The sequence below is a fragment of the Populus alba genome, chromosome 14 (assembly GCF_005239225.2).
Source record: "Populus alba chromosome 14, ASM523922v2, whole genome shotgun sequence".
NCBI classification, from domain to species: domain Eukaryota; kingdom Viridiplantae; phylum Streptophyta; class Magnoliopsida; order Malpighiales; family Salicaceae; genus Populus; species Populus alba.
Genome location: NC_133297.1, coordinates 13,196,456 through 13,213,929, shown reverse-complemented (window position 1 = coordinate 13,213,929; position 17,474 = coordinate 13,196,456). Strand labels below are relative to the sequence as shown.

The window sequence follows — 17,474 nt, the reverse complement described above, 5'->3', positions numbered from 1 at the left end:
TCTTTCAAAATAAATATTTTTTGTACAAAACAAAACCTACTTGTATAAATTAAAATAAAAAAACCAGCAAAAATTAAACACAAAGTAGAGAATTTTTTTTTTAAAAAAAAAAACTATCCAAAAATAGCTTGCAAAACTCGTAATTTAGATAATGAGACCGAAATAAACTGATAGAAAAGAATATGAAAGTAACCACAAAACATTTAAAAAAAAAACAATGTAGAATGATAAAATCGCAAAATAAAATAAGAAAGCGAAGAATTCCTGATCTTATTAACACTTAAAACTTGCAACTCAAGTCACTAAATTGAAAACATTACAAATGAAAAAATCAAAAAGCCTAGTTCCAAATAAATCAAACAACGAAAGCTATAACCAAGAAAAAAATCAACCATGTAAAAAAAATTAATTAAAAAATAAGGGTGGAAAGCAAAATAAAAAATAAATTTGAGGGCATTTAAAAATTAAATTGCATTGTTAAATTGAAAATAAAAAAAAATTAACAAAAAGAAAAAAGAAATAAAAAGAATGAAAGCTAAATTGAAAAAAAAAAAAAAACAACATAAACTTTGATTGAATGATGAAATTGAATACTAATAAAACTTTAACAAAAGATCCAATGGTAAAAATAACAAATCAAAAGAATAAGGATTGAATTGGAGAAAATAATATATAACAGATTGTAATTTAATGACTGAATTGAAAACATAAAAACTTTTCTAAAATGGTCAAGGATACAAATAAGAAATAAAAAAATATAAGGATTGAAATTGAAACAAGAAAAGAAAAAAGAAGCCAAACATATACTTTAACTAAAAAGATAGAAAAGTAAAAAGAATAAGGAAGAAACGACCACTGACGACAAACTATCAATTCACCACCAACACGCTCCTTACCAAGAGGAATAGCACATGGCAGCGCTTTTAGTGCCATGACAGAAAATCATTTTTTAACAAATGGTGGTGTCGTACGTGCCATCAAAAAAACACGGACACCACTAATGTGCTAGAGTGTGAAAAACACATGCTAGCAACGTTTTTGAGTTTAATATTAAAAATAAATGTTAAATTACTAAAACCCTTAATGACTATGGAGATACACAAATAAACCATTATGAACATACCAAAACACCCTTAAATACATATAAGCTATTTTGTTTTATTTAAGAGAAAATAAGTATTTGACTTATTTTAAAGTTTTTGCAAGGTTAAAAAAAACTATTGGTCAGCATGTTTAAATTTATTGATCTTGGAGGTAGAAAAGTATTTTTATTGTACAAAATAATCTAAAAAAACAATAATATCCATGTTAAATTTTTTAATGACCGATAAGTAACTGTGATAGTTTTTACTGTTCATGTATGCTAAAATATTGTGTAAATTCTTATCAATGTATAATTAATGTCTTATAAAAATATTTGAATGTGATATTGGATGTATTGGATTTAATTAATAAATGGTTGATATGGTGATGGTCCAAGATGATTGAATCGTGGTTTGTAATTTGTATAGAAGTGTTGATTTGATAAGTTGATAACTTGAGATGTTCAATTTATAGAGGAAACTCTCTTGAAATTTCAGTAGAGTACGCTAAAAAAATCCCTATTAATTTTGAAATTTAAACACATGTTTCATCCCAAAAAAAATTAAGCCGTTACAAAGATCCATGCAAAAGGATAAGGATTTGATAAAAAAAAAAAAACTATTTAAGGATAAAAATGTTGGGTTTAAACCACAAAGCCAGGCATAAAAAGAGCTAAGATATGCGTTGGATCCAGAGAACATTTGACAACATGCTTAGGCTTGGTCGCAAGGCCTGAACCCACGGTGTGCCAGGTGTGTGTCCAGCGCTTAGGCTCAGGTGTTACTAGTTAGATGATCCGTGCGATGCCGCGAGTCAATTTGTTTTTGTATAAAAATATAAAAAAAACTAAGATCTAAAAGTAATAGGTCTTTCTGCAAAGCTATACCTAAAAATATTGGGTTTGGCTATAATGTCTGACCTAAGAGTAATATGTATAATATTAGTAATAATATTAAACTTGCATAATCCAAGTTTAAGTGGGTTTGGCTGCAATATCAAACTCAATAGCCTTGGATGTGGGTCTGACTGCAAGGTCGTATCATAATAGTGTGATAATCAAATATATTAAGTAAAAAGAAAAAAAACATAATAAAAAAAAACCAACATGAATAAAAAGAAAAAAAATCAGAACTAATTGGGTTAACCCTTCAAACCAAGTTAACCCGTCAAACATTGAACTCGTGTTGTGAAAGTTTGATAACTAAATAGAAAAAAAAAATTGACGGTTTAACCTAAAATTAACTGGGCTAACCTGTTAAACCCGGGGTCCGTGTCATGAAATTTTGATAACTAAATAAAGGAAAATTAAACATTAACAAACTAAAATAAACAAAAACAATTGATTAAAAAGGAAACAAACAAAAAAATCATCAGTTTTCACTATGGACTGCACTCTGCAGTCCACAGTCAATGGCATAAAAAAGGCAACAAAGCAAAAGGAAAATAAAAAAAGAAAAAAAACTAACTGGGTTAGAAGAAAAAAAAACCAATAGGATGAAAAAAAACCAATGAAGAAAAAAAAAAAAAATCTAAATTAACTGGGTAACCCGTCAAACATGAGATCCGTGTCATGAAAGTCTAATAACTAAATAGAAAAAATTTTAATATCAACAAACTAAATTAAAAAATTTAGTTAGAAAGGGAAAAACAAAGAAGAAAAAACCTATACAAAGAAAAAAACTAATGAAAAAAAAAAGAAAAAAAAATCTGAATTAATCGGCTAACCTGTCAAACATGAGATCTATGTCATGAAAGTCTTATAACTAAATAGAAAAATATTTAACATAAACAAACCAAATTTTTTTAAAAAATAAAAAGTAAAAAAAAAAAAAACAAAACGCATAAGACTTTTCACTGTGGACTGCAATGTGCAGTCCAAAGTCAAAGACATAAAAACAACAAAAAAATAATAATAAATAAAAACACCAGTCAATAACTAAATAGAAAAAAAATTTAATATTAATGAACTAATTTAAACAAAAAAATATTAATTAAAAAGAAAAAGAAAAGAAAAAAAAGCTATAAGAAGAAAAAACTAATGAAGAAAAATGAAAAAAAATCTAAATTAACTGGTTTAACCCTTCAAACCAAGTTAACTCATCAAATCTAAGATTTACGTCATGAGAGTTTGATAACTAAATAGAAAAAAAATTTAACGGGTTAACCTGTGAAACCACGTTAACCCGTCGAATTTAAGATATGTGTAATAAAAGTCTAATAACTAAATAGAAAGAAATTTAACATTAACAAACTAAACTAAACGAAAAAAATTAATTAAAAAGAAAAAAAAACTCTTGGTTACCTTGTCAAATTAGGTTAACTCGTTAAACTCGAGATTTATGTTATGAAAGTTTGATAACTAAATAAAAAAAATTTTAGTATTAACAAAAGAAAAAAAACAAAAAAAAATGGATGGGTTAACCCAGAATTAACTTGATTAACCCGTAAAACTTAAGATATGTGTTATGAAAATCTGATAACTAAATAGAAAAAATTTAATATTAACAAACTAAACTAAACAAAAAAAATTAATTAAAAAGAAAGAAAAACAGCAAAAAGAAAGCTTCGGATTAACTCGCTAAACCAGGTTAACCCGTTAAACTCGGGATCCGTGTCATAAAAATCTTATAACTAAATAAAAAAAAATAACATTAACAAAAAAAAAAAAAAATGGGCAGGTTAACCTAAAATTAACTGGGTTAACCTGTAAAACCTGAGATATGTATCATGAAATTCTGATAACCAAATAAAAAAAAATTTAACATTAACAAACTAAAGTAAATGAAAAAAATTAATTAAAAAGAAAAAAAACAAAAAAAAAATCTTTGTTAACTTGTGAAACCAAGTTAACCTGTTAAACACGGGATCAGTGTCATGAAAGTTTGATAACTAAATAAAAAAATTAACATTAACAAACTAAATTAAAAAAAAAAAAACAAAGAAAGAAGAAAAAAAATTGAAAGGCATAGAAAAAAAATGAAAAAAAAAGTTTTTTTTTAAAAAAAAATGTTTTTTTTTTTAAAAAAAGTTTTTTTTTTAAAAAAAAATAGCTTAAAAAACAGGAAAAAAAACAAAAAAAGAAGAAGATACAACTCAGACTTTCACTGTGGATTGCTACAGTGAAAGACTGATGGCTGATTACTTTTACTATATTTTCTAATGTTCAAGTACACAAGTGTTGAGCATGTTTGTGTGTGTATTTAAGATATGTGCTGATATTAAAACAAACTTGTACCAACTAAAAAAAAATATTTTTATAAAAATATTAATAAATCCTGTATTTCAATTATATATTTTAAAGTCAACAACATCAGTTTTATTAAAAAACACATCGAATAAATATATAGATGGATGGTTAAATCAAACGATATTTAAGGCAAAAAATGAAAGAAAGATGGAAACGTGAAAAGGAAGGATGGAGCCATAAAAGGAAAGCCTCGTCCAGGCGAGGCATGACATGGGGCATCCACTTGAATCTGGGAGGGACCTACTAGATTCTTGCCTCCCTCACCAAACTCAGGAGGAGGAGGAGGCGCCGAGAATCATTTCACAGTCAAGTCCGTACCCACTGAAAACCTCCACGTGTCAATTAAAACATATGGGTAATTCTTTACAAGACCCGACCCAACTTTTTCGCTTTCAATAAAAGAAAAAAAGGAGTAAAATGTAAAGATAAAAACTATTACGAGGTCCCGGATTCTTTTGTTTTTTTAAAAAAAAAAACTAGGGAGTGCAAACAAGGATAAGAAGACCTGCTACTTGCAGAGCCAAGTCCCTCTCCCTCTCTAACAAACCCAACTCTCTTCATCGTCTTCTTCGTTTTCCTGCTCTCAGATAATTAGGGTTTCGGTTTTCCAAAGACTAAAAAAATTCTCTACTCGGTCTGGTAGGCTTTCTTTGCACCCTCTCCTTCTAATTTAATTTTCTATTTATTTTGTTTATGTTAACTGTTTGGTAACTGTGCAATGCTAAAGAAAATGAGAGAAAAAAGAATGTTCAGATTTTCTTTTTTCTGTTCTTTCATGTCGAACTTACACGAATTTCCTAGTATTTCACTTGATTAAGGCTGAGTAACCTAGCGCAAAACTTTTTTCCTTTTCTTATTATTTTTTTTTTTTGTGTTTTTTTTTTCCTGGATACCAGACGGAAGCCTAGGTTTATTTTTAACATAACCGACTCGGAGGTTTTTTTTTTTTTTTTTTTTTTAAAAAAATTTATGCTGCTTTTTTTAAAAAAATTTCTTGTGTTATGTTTTCAGTAGTTTCACCCTAATTGGGCTCTTTTTTGTTGTGGGTGTCACAGTGAAACCCTGATTTGGCGCTGAAAAGCTCGAAATTAGGGGTTTTTTTTAACATTTTAAGAATGGTTGGTGAAGAGGGAATGGGAAATGGTGAGGGTACAGAAGAAATAGTTCAGCCCTTAAAGATTGAAGCAATGGGCAATGGGTTTGGAAATGACTGTGGTGAAGCAAGCTTTGGCGGCAGTGAAGGTTTTCGAACTTACAAGAGACGCAGGAGTACGAGGTCAAGTTTGGATGGTCAAGGCCAACAGGATGGGAAATCTTTTATGGAAGCTGCTAGGAGATTGGCAGACCAGGTAGCTCACAAACACAAGCCGTCCATGCCAATTTTTCCTTATGCAATCTCATTGTGTATTGACTTGTTGGAAATTACTCTTATTGAGTAAGATTTTGTAGAGAAGATACCTGCACTGGAAGTGTTTGTGTTGTGCATTTAATTCGTGTTCTCTGCTCTAGCTAAGATGTGGTTTCTTGCAGACCATAAAGAATGATTCACAAGACCATCTACGTGAGAATCATGCTTTGAATCATTCAAGTGGCGCTTCACAGAGGCAGTGTAGAAAATTTGTCCTTGACTACATGTATCAATCATCAAGTAATGATGAACATGGCATACAGAGGTGCATCAGGGATGCGCTTATGATGGCAGTTAAGATCTATGCAGCTATTAAATTGAATGTGCTAAATAAATATAAGATTCATTTCTCATTCATGTTTTTTTGACTTGTTAACATTTTTTTGTCCCTAAATTTTTTTGTCGTAGGAATCTGGTAACTGTAATGCAGAATGGCATAAGCCACCTTCAATGGGGCGGATGGCTAATGGACCTCACAGTACAGCTAAAGGGCATGTAGGTGTCATTTCAAATGGAACCTTGGAAGAATCACAGCATCACAGTGTAACTGACTTGTGCCAACATGCTTTCCTTAACATCTTATTGTCAGAAAAGTTCACCTCTCTTTGTAAGCTACTGTTTGAAAACTTCAAAGGAATGACGACTGACAGCATTTTTAGCCTGAATTTCATAGACAAAAGGATGAAAGAGGGAGCTTATGACTGTTTGCCTGTGCTTTTCTGTGAGGATATTGAGCAGGTAATTTATTACAATCCTTCTCTATATTGTTTGATATTGTTAATTACAATGCTTTTGCTGAAATCATTGTTGAGTTAGATTTAGAATTGAATGTCTGTTTTTTCTTGGTACCACCTTGCTTATGTGCCGCTAATTCGATTACAAAAGCCAAGGGATACCTCTTCCACTTTAGACAAGTTTTTAGCACCCCCCGCCCCTGCATGTTGTGTAACCAGCCACTAAATGCAAAAGGGATATATGCATTTGTTTTATATGAAAGTTGAAAGGAAAGATACAATGTTTAAGACATCATGCACCATTGAAAGTAAGTATTTGTTTGATGTTGTGGTCCTTTACGGAGAGTTATACTTTTAAAGTTTCATTTTATTACCGCAATGTTTACATGATCTTATCTCTTAGATGCAATTGTTTAAATGAATTCCTGAGACACTTGTGCAACCTCTACCCTCTCTGGTAGTTAACAAACTTTTGAGCGATTCACTACCGCATGTCACATATTTTGGGGGATCTCTTAGGAGTTGAAATCTATAATGCCTTCATCTTTATTACTTATACTTTGATAGGTTATATTTTTCACATCTCTTACTGTTAATATAGAACATGTAAGTGACTATATTAACAATAACTTTTTCCTGTGATGTATACCGTGATCATAGTTTGTTCATTTTAATTGGCTAACTACTACGTGTTCATGTTACTGGTCCTGTTCATTGTAATGTTATTCAGCATGCATGATTTTGTTTCTGTTTACAAGTTCTCAGAAGAAAATGCAATTTGTTTTTCTTGTGCCATTCATTTAAACTGAACAACATTTTCAGTTCTGGAGAAAACTTCAAGGTTTTGGTGCTGAATTAATCTCTCTCGCAAAGAACCTATCGGATATATCAAAGACATGCTATAATGAACGGGTAAGCCAGTCAACGTGTAGATATTCTTCTGGCAGACTAAGAACTTGAGTTCTGTGCTAAATGCAGCATTTGCTTCATTTTTCAATTTACTATTGTTTCTTAATGCCCTTTTATGGTTTTCTTTTCATTAAACCTGAAACATTTACTTGTGCTTTTCAGGTGGGAGGATTAGTACACTGTACATTTGAAGATAAAAAGCATGAGGTAATTTTTGTGAAACATGGCAGTACAATTAGTTTTGTAATGCTGGCATTAGAAAGATATACCACTGAATTGCAGTAGCAAGCCAAGTGCATGTTCACTGTAATACTTTTAAGTTATAATTGGTTTTGATTCCTATTTAAACCTTTGTGCTGCAATACAATTCTGTACCCAGGATTCCAATTCTCATGGTAAGCCAGAGCAAACAGATGCTTGTTATGTCTACAGAGTCTGCAGTTGCAGGCGTTGTGGGGAGAAGGCAGATGGGAGGGATTGTTTAGTTTGTGATTCATGTGAGCAAATGTACCATGTCTCTTGTATTGTGCCAGCTGTCAGAGAGATCCCCCCCAAAAGCTGGTACTGTCACAACTGCACCACAAGTGGAATGGGATCCCCTCATAAGAATTGTGTAGCATGTGAGAGATTGAGTTGCTGCAGGACCCAAAATAATCAAGCTGATGATGAGATTGGTTTATCAACTCAAGAACCATTCAATGATTTTGAAGAGGCATCAAATTTTAGCGGAAATAATGAGGTCAAACTTTCATCAGAAGGGACTGGAAACGTGTGCACCTGTAAAATCTGTGGAAGTCCAGTGGGTAATGGAGAGAAGATGAAGATTTGTGATCACTCTGAATGCCCTGGCAAGTACTACCATGTGAGATGCTTGACAACGAGGCAGATAGATTCATGTGGTCATCGTTGGTACTGCCCTTCTTGTTTATGCAGAGTTTGCATCACTGATAGAGATGATGATAAGATTGTTTTATGTGATGGCTGTGACCATGCATACCACCTTTATTGCATGATTCCGCCACGCATTTCTGTACCAAAAGGGAAATGGTTTTGCAGACAGTGTGATGTGAAAATACAGCGATTACGCAGGGTACGGAGGGCATATGAGAAATCTAAAAGGCACCGGAAAAAGAATGATGAGGGGGTTAAAAAGGAATCTGAAAACCTCAAGAAACTTTACGAGGAGGGTGGAGAAGAATCAGATAAAGCTAGAGGAATGGACATGCTTATAACTGCAGCACTAACTTGTGAAGTTGGCTGCCAATCGAATGAAGAGTTGAAAAGCATGTAACATTTTCAGGAGATTACAAGATAAAAGTCGACTTTTTGATCATGTATCATACTGATTTTGTATGCGTAACTGATGCCAAGAATCTTGACTATGCCGCTTTACAGGGGATGAATATTTCAGTAGGTTGTAAACTCGTAGGTTTTGCTGACTTGGACACTCGACTCCTGGCAGGCTCATGATCTGTAGGCTTGTATATTTACTGGTTTGCAACTAGCAAATACATGACATGGAGTGACAAGGATCAGGGAATCATAAGATATGTGTTGGAGATGATGTTTTTAACAGTGAACGGCCAACATTCTGTTCTTTTTGTACTAAATACGGTTCATTCTTTGTAAGGGGAAAGCTAATTCTGACAGTAATGTTGTGAAATTAGAAACTGTTCCCAAATTTAAACAACCTGTACTTTTAATGACAAGGAACTTTTTCTTCTGTACTTGAAGAAGTTCAACTTTTCACCCCCCCCCCCCCCGCCCAACTAATGCAGGTCTTTAGCTAGCGAACCTTGATGGTTCTCTCATATCATTCCCTGGAGGTGCAGTCTTTTGGCCAGCTGCATTTATCAAGGGAACTGGGAGTGATTAGAAGCGAGTACCCTCGTTGAGGAGAGTGCCAGTGGTGATTTGAAGTTAAAGCAGGGATGTCTGCACGCTTAACTGCATTTCAACATGGCAGTTCTGGAGTGCCGTGGTGCGCAGTTGATTTGAAGACTCGCATGGTGCACACAGTTTTCGTAATTAAACCTTCTTATGTTTACAGATGGATTAATACATAGTGAATTTGTGAGTTTTTTTTTTATTATTATTATAATTTGTTTTTAAATTATTTCTTGTTTGAAAAATATTAAATTGAATTTTTTAGATGTTTTGATGTGATGATGTTGAGAATAAGAAAAAATCTAAAATAATATTATTTTAATATATTTTTAATTAAAAAAATATTTCAAAAAAATACCCTACTGTAATCTATGCCTTACATTGTGATGTCTCTGCTGCTGCAGAGCTGATTTCTGATTCGGGCAGAAGATGATCCTCGCTACTGTCAAGCTTGTCTGGTGAGCAAAATATCACATTAAAAAGTACGGTGGTCTGATCAAATACCGGTGGGTTTTTTTAAACAATCTACGCCCAATCATAAGTCCTAACTGTAAACGTTTGCAGGAATTCTCAAAATCTCGAATGAAATAACAAAATACAATTAAGTTCGCTTTTTTTGGTGTTTAACATTGCCATTCGACTCCCTCTTACTTGAGCATAGAGTCACCGTGACTTTTACCACCGGGAGCAAGAGCAACCGAGGGGGGAAAGAAACAATAACGAGAAGAAACAAAGATGGAAAATTGCTAAAGTTAATTCATGGCTGTGCTTTCTGAAACTCCATAACCCAATTGTCGTAAGCACAACAGATAACCTGAGAAACCAGATTTCATTGCTAAGGCTTAGGAGTCCTTTTATTGCCTCTCTTAACCTCCAGGATTTCGAGCTAACATCAGCAAATCTTGCTCAAAGACAATGTGTGAAGAAGCAATGTCCTCTGGTGCAACGGCAAGAATTGATTCCACAATGATCACCTTACCATCTCTTGGAAGAGCTTCCCAGCAGTTCTTGAGAAGTTTCGAGCAACGCTCATCGCTCCAATCAACAGTTCCACAATGATCACCTTACCATCTCCTGGGGTGACTAAATTATTTTCTATGAAGTTCAGACTGGTCTTCTGATTTCACTAATTTTTCTTTTTCTCACATCTTGACAATGAACTTCAATTAGCAGTTTTGGTTCTGACTTCAACTAACTAAAGGAAATAGAGATTTCAAATCAAGGAGGCTTTACGTTCAAGAAAATAGCATCAAACAATACCTCCCCCCAACAAGCTCCACGCCTAAGAATGTAAAATGCCTTGTGCTAAGTTAAAGGCTCTGATGCTCGTGTATGTGTAATCAAAGTGATAAAACACCGTTCATCATTTCAGAAGCAGGACGGAAAGGAGGAAAACAGGACAACAGTGGGACCACTTTGTTGTTTAGCCACAGTTCTTTACGGTGCAAATTGCATCAAAGTACAGACGGGATAGAGTCTTGCTTGTACAATAATGCTATAAAAACAAGAGAAGGCAATGATACCTGGATATGACGGTGCATCTGCTATTACATGGGGAAGATCATAATTTGTACCCTGAATGTGAGGATGCTTAGAAGAGATGATGTTGAAAGTTACTCTACTTCCACCTCCAACATCAACTAACTCTTTGAAGCCATGAACCTTCGTAAATATCACGGATCTTCTTCATGATCAAGGTAGTGTGGTTTGACATTGCTAGATTGAATACCCTACTGAACATTTGATCAGTTTCTGGATACTCATAAGCTGTCACCCCCCTTCCAAGTATAGCATCATTAAGGAGGAAACTGGCAGACCATTACATCACTTAAAACCAACATTCTGTAAGGGAAAGTTATTTACTCTGACCTCTCTTTATACAGGTCTAGTTATAGCACAGATAATGTCAAATTCTTTGAATTGAGCACTTCATTTCTTGGTGTCTGATTTAGGTCATATCCAACCCGACAGACCCATACGATTTATTTTCTCTATCAGAAATGCTCATCAATTTGTTAAAGCAGTAGCCTAATTTCTCTATTGATTCAAAAGTACTGTTTAAAAGGTCAACCGAACAAAAAAAACACAAAAAACACCAGGAAATACCAGCTTTTCATGGAGACCTCATAATGATGCAACGAAAAACAAAGGGGCGACAGATCCACCACTTCCACCTTCAGTTTAACAAGAAACTTGCATGTAGGTCCTTCACTTTAGCGTGCCAAAAGACGCAGCATTCGGTCTAGCAAGACGGATGCATCTGGGTACTTTGAGGGAATTCTAGCTGCAATCTTGGCAGGTGGAGATCACTGAGATGCATGCGCAGCCGCCTTCACTAGTAGCTGTGAAGATGATTTCTATGATATCGAGTTCAATGCCTGATTTCAGTACCATTGGAAGAACTACAGCATTTGCTAGTCCGTTGGCTAGCTTGCCTGTTTGTTCTTCTTAGAGAGTGAGTTGTGTTGCCTAGTACTAGACATTTTTTGTGGGTTGGGGTAGCTGTGCACATCGATCGTTTGGTCAGCAGTAGCTGGTTGTTTGTAGGCGTGAGGTGCCGGAATACTCGCTCTCTATCATGTGAAGGTTTCCCTGCTAGTAATAGAATTGGGCCTGAAATATAAATCTGGCATTTCTTTTCTTTTTCTTGAATAAGAAAAGTATAGATAGAAGAATAAAGGTAGCATTTGATGACAAAAAGTACGTCTCTTTTAAAAATTCATAAATCCATTCTAAAATTTTCTATCTATCTCTCCTCAACCCATCACATTTTTAACTCTTTTATATACATGTCTTTATCCTAGAACACTTGTAGCAACCCAACAATATTTCTATCTTTTTTATATCTATATCTTCTTTCCTATAACACTAACCAAACACAACCTAATAAAAATTCCCTTACAACACCTATAAGATACTTGATTCGGTAATAGATTCTTTGGAATGAATGGCATTTCTCTTTCAATTTTTGTTTTGAGATTTTCAAAGGAGGCATGTAAATTTAGTTTTGAAGCAGAAAGTAACAGCGTGGCTCGAATGACTAAAGCTTGAAAAGTTACACTATACAGGCGCATGGACTATTCATTTTCCTGCACATTCAAAAGCTGTCCTAACACAAGTGAAAACATGCCGTTTGAAAATTGAGATAGGACAGCTTCTGATTGTCTTCAACTTTATAGAAATAGACAATTGAGGGAACTGCTCCTGAATCTACTCACTTTCTTCCTTCTTAATGAAGGAATTACTCCTGAATCTACTCACTTTCTTCTTTCTTATTGGCAGCAACCTTGAATGGTTCACTCACACAAACAGATTGCTCATTCAGACTTACAAGGACACTATGTTTGACAATTCTATACAGCACATAATGCTTGATTCGGCCATCAGCATATCCATGATCTAAAACCCCCCTCAGGAGCTCTCAGTCTTGTCACTGACCACGTAACGGTTCTCTTTACTACTCAAACCTGATGAATGAAGCTGCTTTCGCTTCTTTACAAGCTGTAATGCGCCATGTCTGTCACCTTGAGCTTCCTTGGAATCAGGCTGCAGACAGAGCATTTCAAAAACTTGAGTGTGCAAATATTATACAGACATGAAAATGGTTTACAGTCAACCTCTAGAAGCTAAATTATGTTTATAGGAATGCCACATGTGATGGGAGTACTAAACTGAGACCTTATCATAAATCAGTCTCACAGTGGCAAAAGTGAAAGAAGCAAATGATGAAAAAATACTTAAGTTAGATGTTAGGAACAAGCATCATGTTTCTATTTCTGTAAAAGAGTGAGACAAGTGTGCCACACAATCCTACTAGACTGTTCAACTCAATGAATGGGATGGGGTGGGGGGAATAAGAACTCACTCAATCTTCTACATTCGAAGTTGAGATACTTTTCCAACACAAGCAAATTGCCAAGATATAAGCAAAATTGACATTATATAATTTCAGCAACCTAAGTCCCTGTTAAGAATTCCAATAATCTTTAGCCAGGGAATTTTCTTGTTTCCACCATTGGATGTCAGTTAGTACCCATCAATCTATATTATGTTGAAAGCTCAGACAAACAGTGACCCTAAAACAGAAAGGTCAAGCCTCCAAAACACGAGTTTTTACCTTAATGGCTAATGCTTTATCAAAGCTTTCAATTGCGCTGTCAGGCTCCCCAAAGTTCAACTGTGCTCTGCCAAGGGTGATCCATGCCTGAGAAGGCCATGGCAAAGAAAAAAGTGAGAGAATAATTTTAACAAACTTTAAAGGGCAATTTTTTTGAGTTAACTAGAATTGCACCAAGAGTTTCTTTTAGTTATAACTAGAATTGCACTAAGAAATAGATAAAGTGATTTATGAAACTATATTTCATGAATGCTATGCTACACCACTAACTGTAACTGCAATTTAGCAAAATCAGCCACATCTGTCAATCGGTTGACATTCTAAGCGAGACAAGTTCCACTACTACCTCACTTGTGTATAACAAAGGAAGCACTACATTTAGGAGGGAGGGAAACAAAATTTACTTGTACATTACAAGAAAAGGGACAGATGGAGGAAATTTTCCGAGGAGAAATAAAAGCAGAGACAAGGACGTGTCGACAGTCCAGGAGTCTCAGACATAAAATTGCATGTATGGCAAACTAGGGTAAAATATACGAAGCAGTGAAATACTCAACAAACAAGTTCATTGAAAGGGCTAGTTTAACTAGGGTGAATTAGATGGCACCGTAATAGCATCCTGCTAACAAAACATGAAAGCAGAATAGCAGCCACATTGTAGAGTATGCCATTGCCATACCTCCGCCCATGACGATTCCAACTCAGTTGCTCCTGTCAATAAATTCCAAAGTAAATTGAGGTTCCTAGGACTTTATATTTTCAGAAAAATGCAAAACACAACATATATTTGTAGGACAATCAAGGCAATAAACATAGGTTGAAATTCATGAATGAGAGATGAAAAGGCAAGGAACTCACGAGTTGCCGCCTTCAATGCACTCCAGGGATCTCCAATTTCAAGCAAAACCTGTGCCTTTTGCTCATGTAAGACTGCATTTCCAGGCATCAAATTAAGAGCAGCCTCCCATTTCCCAAGTGCCTCACGATATTTTCCATCCTTCAAAGAGATAGCAAATCAAAAAAATATATTCCAGCTGTTGCATAAAATGTCATCATTATGTACATAAGCAAAGCATAGAATAAACTCGAGCCCGTGCTTCCAAATAGAGTTTCTTCTTCAATTTGTCTTATACCGAAACAGATGCTAGAAGACAGACACCACACACACATCAGCGACATGCCATCAACAGAAATAGAAACGAGATAGTACAATAACTTGGCATTATTGGCATAACTGCAGAAAATACAGCAGCAGGAATCGGAAAAAACCAGTACATGAGCATCAAGTAACGCAGTAAACGTTCCTTACCATGAACAAGCAAATCATAGAGACTCCTCACTGCCATTCCAAATAAGTAAACAGTGATATCAAAAAGTTCCACACAACCCACATATGCTGCATACGCAATATGTCCGGAAAACCACAAATTTCAAATCTTTTGTAACATAAACACTGAAATATCAAAAAGAAATTCAATAATAGCATAAGTTCCGCAATAATATTCTCAAATTTGCACTTTTCAGGGGAAGAAAGAAGAAGAAGAAGAATGAGGGAGAGAGGGGAATACCTCGGCTAGCTTGTTGCCTAGGTCTTGGAAAGAGTCGGCGAGTTGTCTATTGGATGCTTCGGAATCCAAGGACTTGTGTGAGGCACCCAGTTGTTTGGTATCGCTATTATTGTCTTCGTCGTCGTTGTGGAGCATATCTTGATGATCAAAAGGGAGGTTTGCGTACTTTGATATGGCTGCTAAAGGTCGCTTCTTGCTCTCCTTCTTCCATGTTACTTTCATCTCTGATAAATTTTTTTTTTTTTTGCTGCTGCTTTCGATTTTCTAACAGGACAGGAGAGGAGAATATATGACTGAGCTTCGCCTGTTTTGTCGGTTAAATTGGGATTCTTGTACATGTAGTCAAATGCTAAAGCCCATTATAAATGGCCAGACGTTGGCCCAAATAAAGACAGGCTTGAAAGTAACTCATTACTGCCTGGAAGAATCATGAGAAGGCCCACCATAATGTACAAAAGATAAGAAAGCCTTTGGAAAAAATAAGGATTTTCACGTCCCCCCCCCCCTTTTTTTTTTTTTTTGAGAAGGGTAAGAGGTGGGAGCAGGAATTATAAATTCTTGATAGAATCTTTTTTTTTTCTTTTCAAATAGTAGCAAAGGAACATTTGCATTTTTTTTATAAGCTAGAATGGCGGCATGAGGAATTCATTTAATTGTTTGTTTATTTCGAGTTTTATTTAGCAGCGAGAAGGAGGCTCTTGGCTGGCTGGGAGGCCGGCCAACTTGTACAAAATTATTATTGTAAATCAATTTTCTTGTTCTCCTTGTCTCCCTCTCTGTTTTTTTTTTTTTTTTTTTTTTTCTGTTTTTGATAATCGATCAAACTCTTGCTCAGCAACTCAAACTTCTCCTACTATCTAGGCCTAAACAAAAAAAAAAAAAAATACAAGGACCACAGACTATGAAATGAGGGCTGATTTGTAATAAAAATAAAAAAAGGACCAAGATGAACTTTTTAAAGTGTAAGAACTCAAAACTAATCATAAACATTACTAAAAAAAAGTTTACAGCCTAAATGCAAAAAAAAAAATTGTTCTATTACACTACGTGTTTCGTCATGCTACATGACATCATAACCAAAATGCCGGATTATTAAAAATAACACACTGCCATATTCGACCTCAGTCCCACTTAATTTCAAGCAACATGGCAGAAAACAATTGGGAGTTGAGCCACGTTGTTGTCGGAAAAAACCAAGCTTTGAGTGCCTGCTTATACGGTATTATTTACTACTATTATATTATATTATATTATACTGTGAAGCATGATTCTCATGCTGGAATAGAAGAACACTACAAACTCTTTATCTTTCCATCTTCTATTTAACATCCAAACGACAACGTTAGTTGACCAAGTGTTGCTTTTGAAATTAAAGGATAACGATTCCATTTTCTTTTTCTCTTTCTAGATCATTTTTTTCTCTCTTTTCTCTGCTGACTAAACTCTTGTCCAGCTTCTCTTTGAATAGAACCATGACTTATATGTGGTTCCCAAGCTTCCTCCAGTGGCATGTTATCTCTCTTTCTCTCTCTTATTTTGATTGTTTTTTCAACCTGATATTTTTAAGGGTCATTGATGTTAGCTTGATGTTAGGCTGATAAAGAGCCAAGATTATTCTGTCTTAATATGTGATGATGTTCTAAGAACAACCGACTAACTAAGAAATAAAGCTCTTGGATCTGATAATTAGTTAATCAATTGGTTTTAGTAATTTTATTCATTTTTTAAAGCTAAGGTAATTAATAGTTTATGCTTGATACTTAGTAGGTCAAGACAGCTTGCGGCTAGTACTTGTAAAAAGTCATCTCTAGTTGAGATATGGATTCTCTGATGCTTAAATAAGTATATTCGTAGAGAAAAACAAATAAAATAATATTTTAAAGAGAGATGCTCTCTCTATATATGTGTGGGGGGTAGAGAATGAAGACTATGAACTTTTTTTTTTTCTGAAGATGTCATGATGTATTTATAACTCATAAATCTTATCCTTTGTGAAGATGAAGGATTAAAGTGTAATCTTATTTTTATGATATTTTGAGTTGTATTATGAGTTGTATTCCACTTATTTTATCCAACTAAAAGATAGAGACATAGAGGGTCATGAAAGACTTTGATACACCTAATGGTGTTGATGGAGTGTAAACTTGTTTAACTAAGTATATTTGTTGAGAAATAAATTCTCTAAGATTTTATGTGATAATCCATAGAATTGATGGTGTTAGATTCATATATTATATTTGAATATGTGGGTGTATTGAATTCGGTTATGCTCGGGGTGTGATGATAAAAATCCTTGGGCTCGAACCTTTTAAGAAACACACGTCAGGCCCTCCTTATTGGCCTAGGCGTCAAGTTGGGTTTGGCAACACTTGTCAGACCCAAAAGTTGGACTTGAAAGATGTCAGAACTAGATGGCACCTAGGTCTAGCTAGCGTAAGACCCAGGTTGTGTTCGGGTTTGGCATACTTTCAATCCCACCTGTAGCTAGGTCTGGAGCTAGTCGGACCCAATCAGCTATTAG

The 17,474-nt window shown here is 34.5% G+C and overlaps 2 protein-coding genes across 2 annotated transcripts; one reads left to right on the top strand and one right to left on the bottom strand.

Annotated features, from left to right (window-relative positions):
* Positions 1–4,771: 4,771 nt before the first annotated feature.
* On the top strand, positions 4,772–9,108 carry LOC118062051 (PHD finger protein EHD3). Its single transcript, XM_035075765.2, has 7 exons — positions 4,772–4,969; positions 5,386–5,679; positions 5,861–6,031; positions 6,147–6,476; positions 7,295–7,384; positions 7,544–7,588; positions 7,761–9,108. Exons 2-7 carry the CDS (start codon positions 5,446–5,448, stop codon positions 8,670–8,672), a joined length of 1,782 nt encoding a protein of 593 aa, XP_034931656.1. The 5' UTR covers positions 4,772–4,969; positions 5,386–5,445; the 3' UTR covers positions 8,673–9,108.
* A 3,180-nt stretch (positions 9,109–12,288) lies between these two features.
* On the bottom strand, positions 12,289–15,242 carry LOC118062141 (uncharacterized). Its single transcript, XM_035075873.2, has 5 exons — positions 14,954–15,242; positions 14,244–14,382; positions 14,065–14,096; positions 13,386–13,472; positions 12,289–12,814 (listed from the first exon to the last, which is right to left on the bottom strand). The coding sequence occupies exons 1-5, from the start codon at positions 15,173–15,175 to the stop codon at positions 12,680–12,682; spliced, it is 615 nt and encodes a 204-aa protein (XP_034931764.1). The 5' UTR covers positions 15,176–15,242; the 3' UTR covers positions 12,289–12,679.
* Positions 15,243–17,474: the final 2,232 nt, after the last annotated feature.

Bases quoted from the DNA above. Each gene is read 5' to 3' on its own strand.
- LOC118062051 (XM_035075765.2), top strand. From the start codon at position 5,446: ATGGTTGGTGAAGAGGGAATGGGAAATGGTGAGGGTACAGAAGAAATA. The intron at 6,032-6,146 runs GTTAAGATCTAT...TTTTTGTCGTAG, and splicing joins GGGATGCGCTTATGATGGCA to GAATCTGGTAACTGTAATGC. The intron at 7,589-7,760 runs GTAATTTTTGTG...TTCTGTACCCAG, and splicing joins TTGAAGATAAAAAGCATGAG to GATTCCAATTCTCATGGTAA.
- LOC118062141 (XM_035075873.2), bottom strand. From the start codon at position 15,175: ATGAAAGTAACATGGAAGAAGGAGAGCAAGAAGCGACCTTTAGCAGCC. The intron at 14,383-14,953 runs GTATTCCCCTCT...ATCTCTTTGAAG, and splicing joins TAGGCAACAAGCTAGCCGAG to GATGGAAAATATCGTGAGGC. The intron at 12,815-13,385 runs GTAAAAACTCGT...CTCTGTCTGCAG, and splicing joins ATAAAGCATTAGCCATTAAG to CCTGATTCCAAGGAAGCTCA.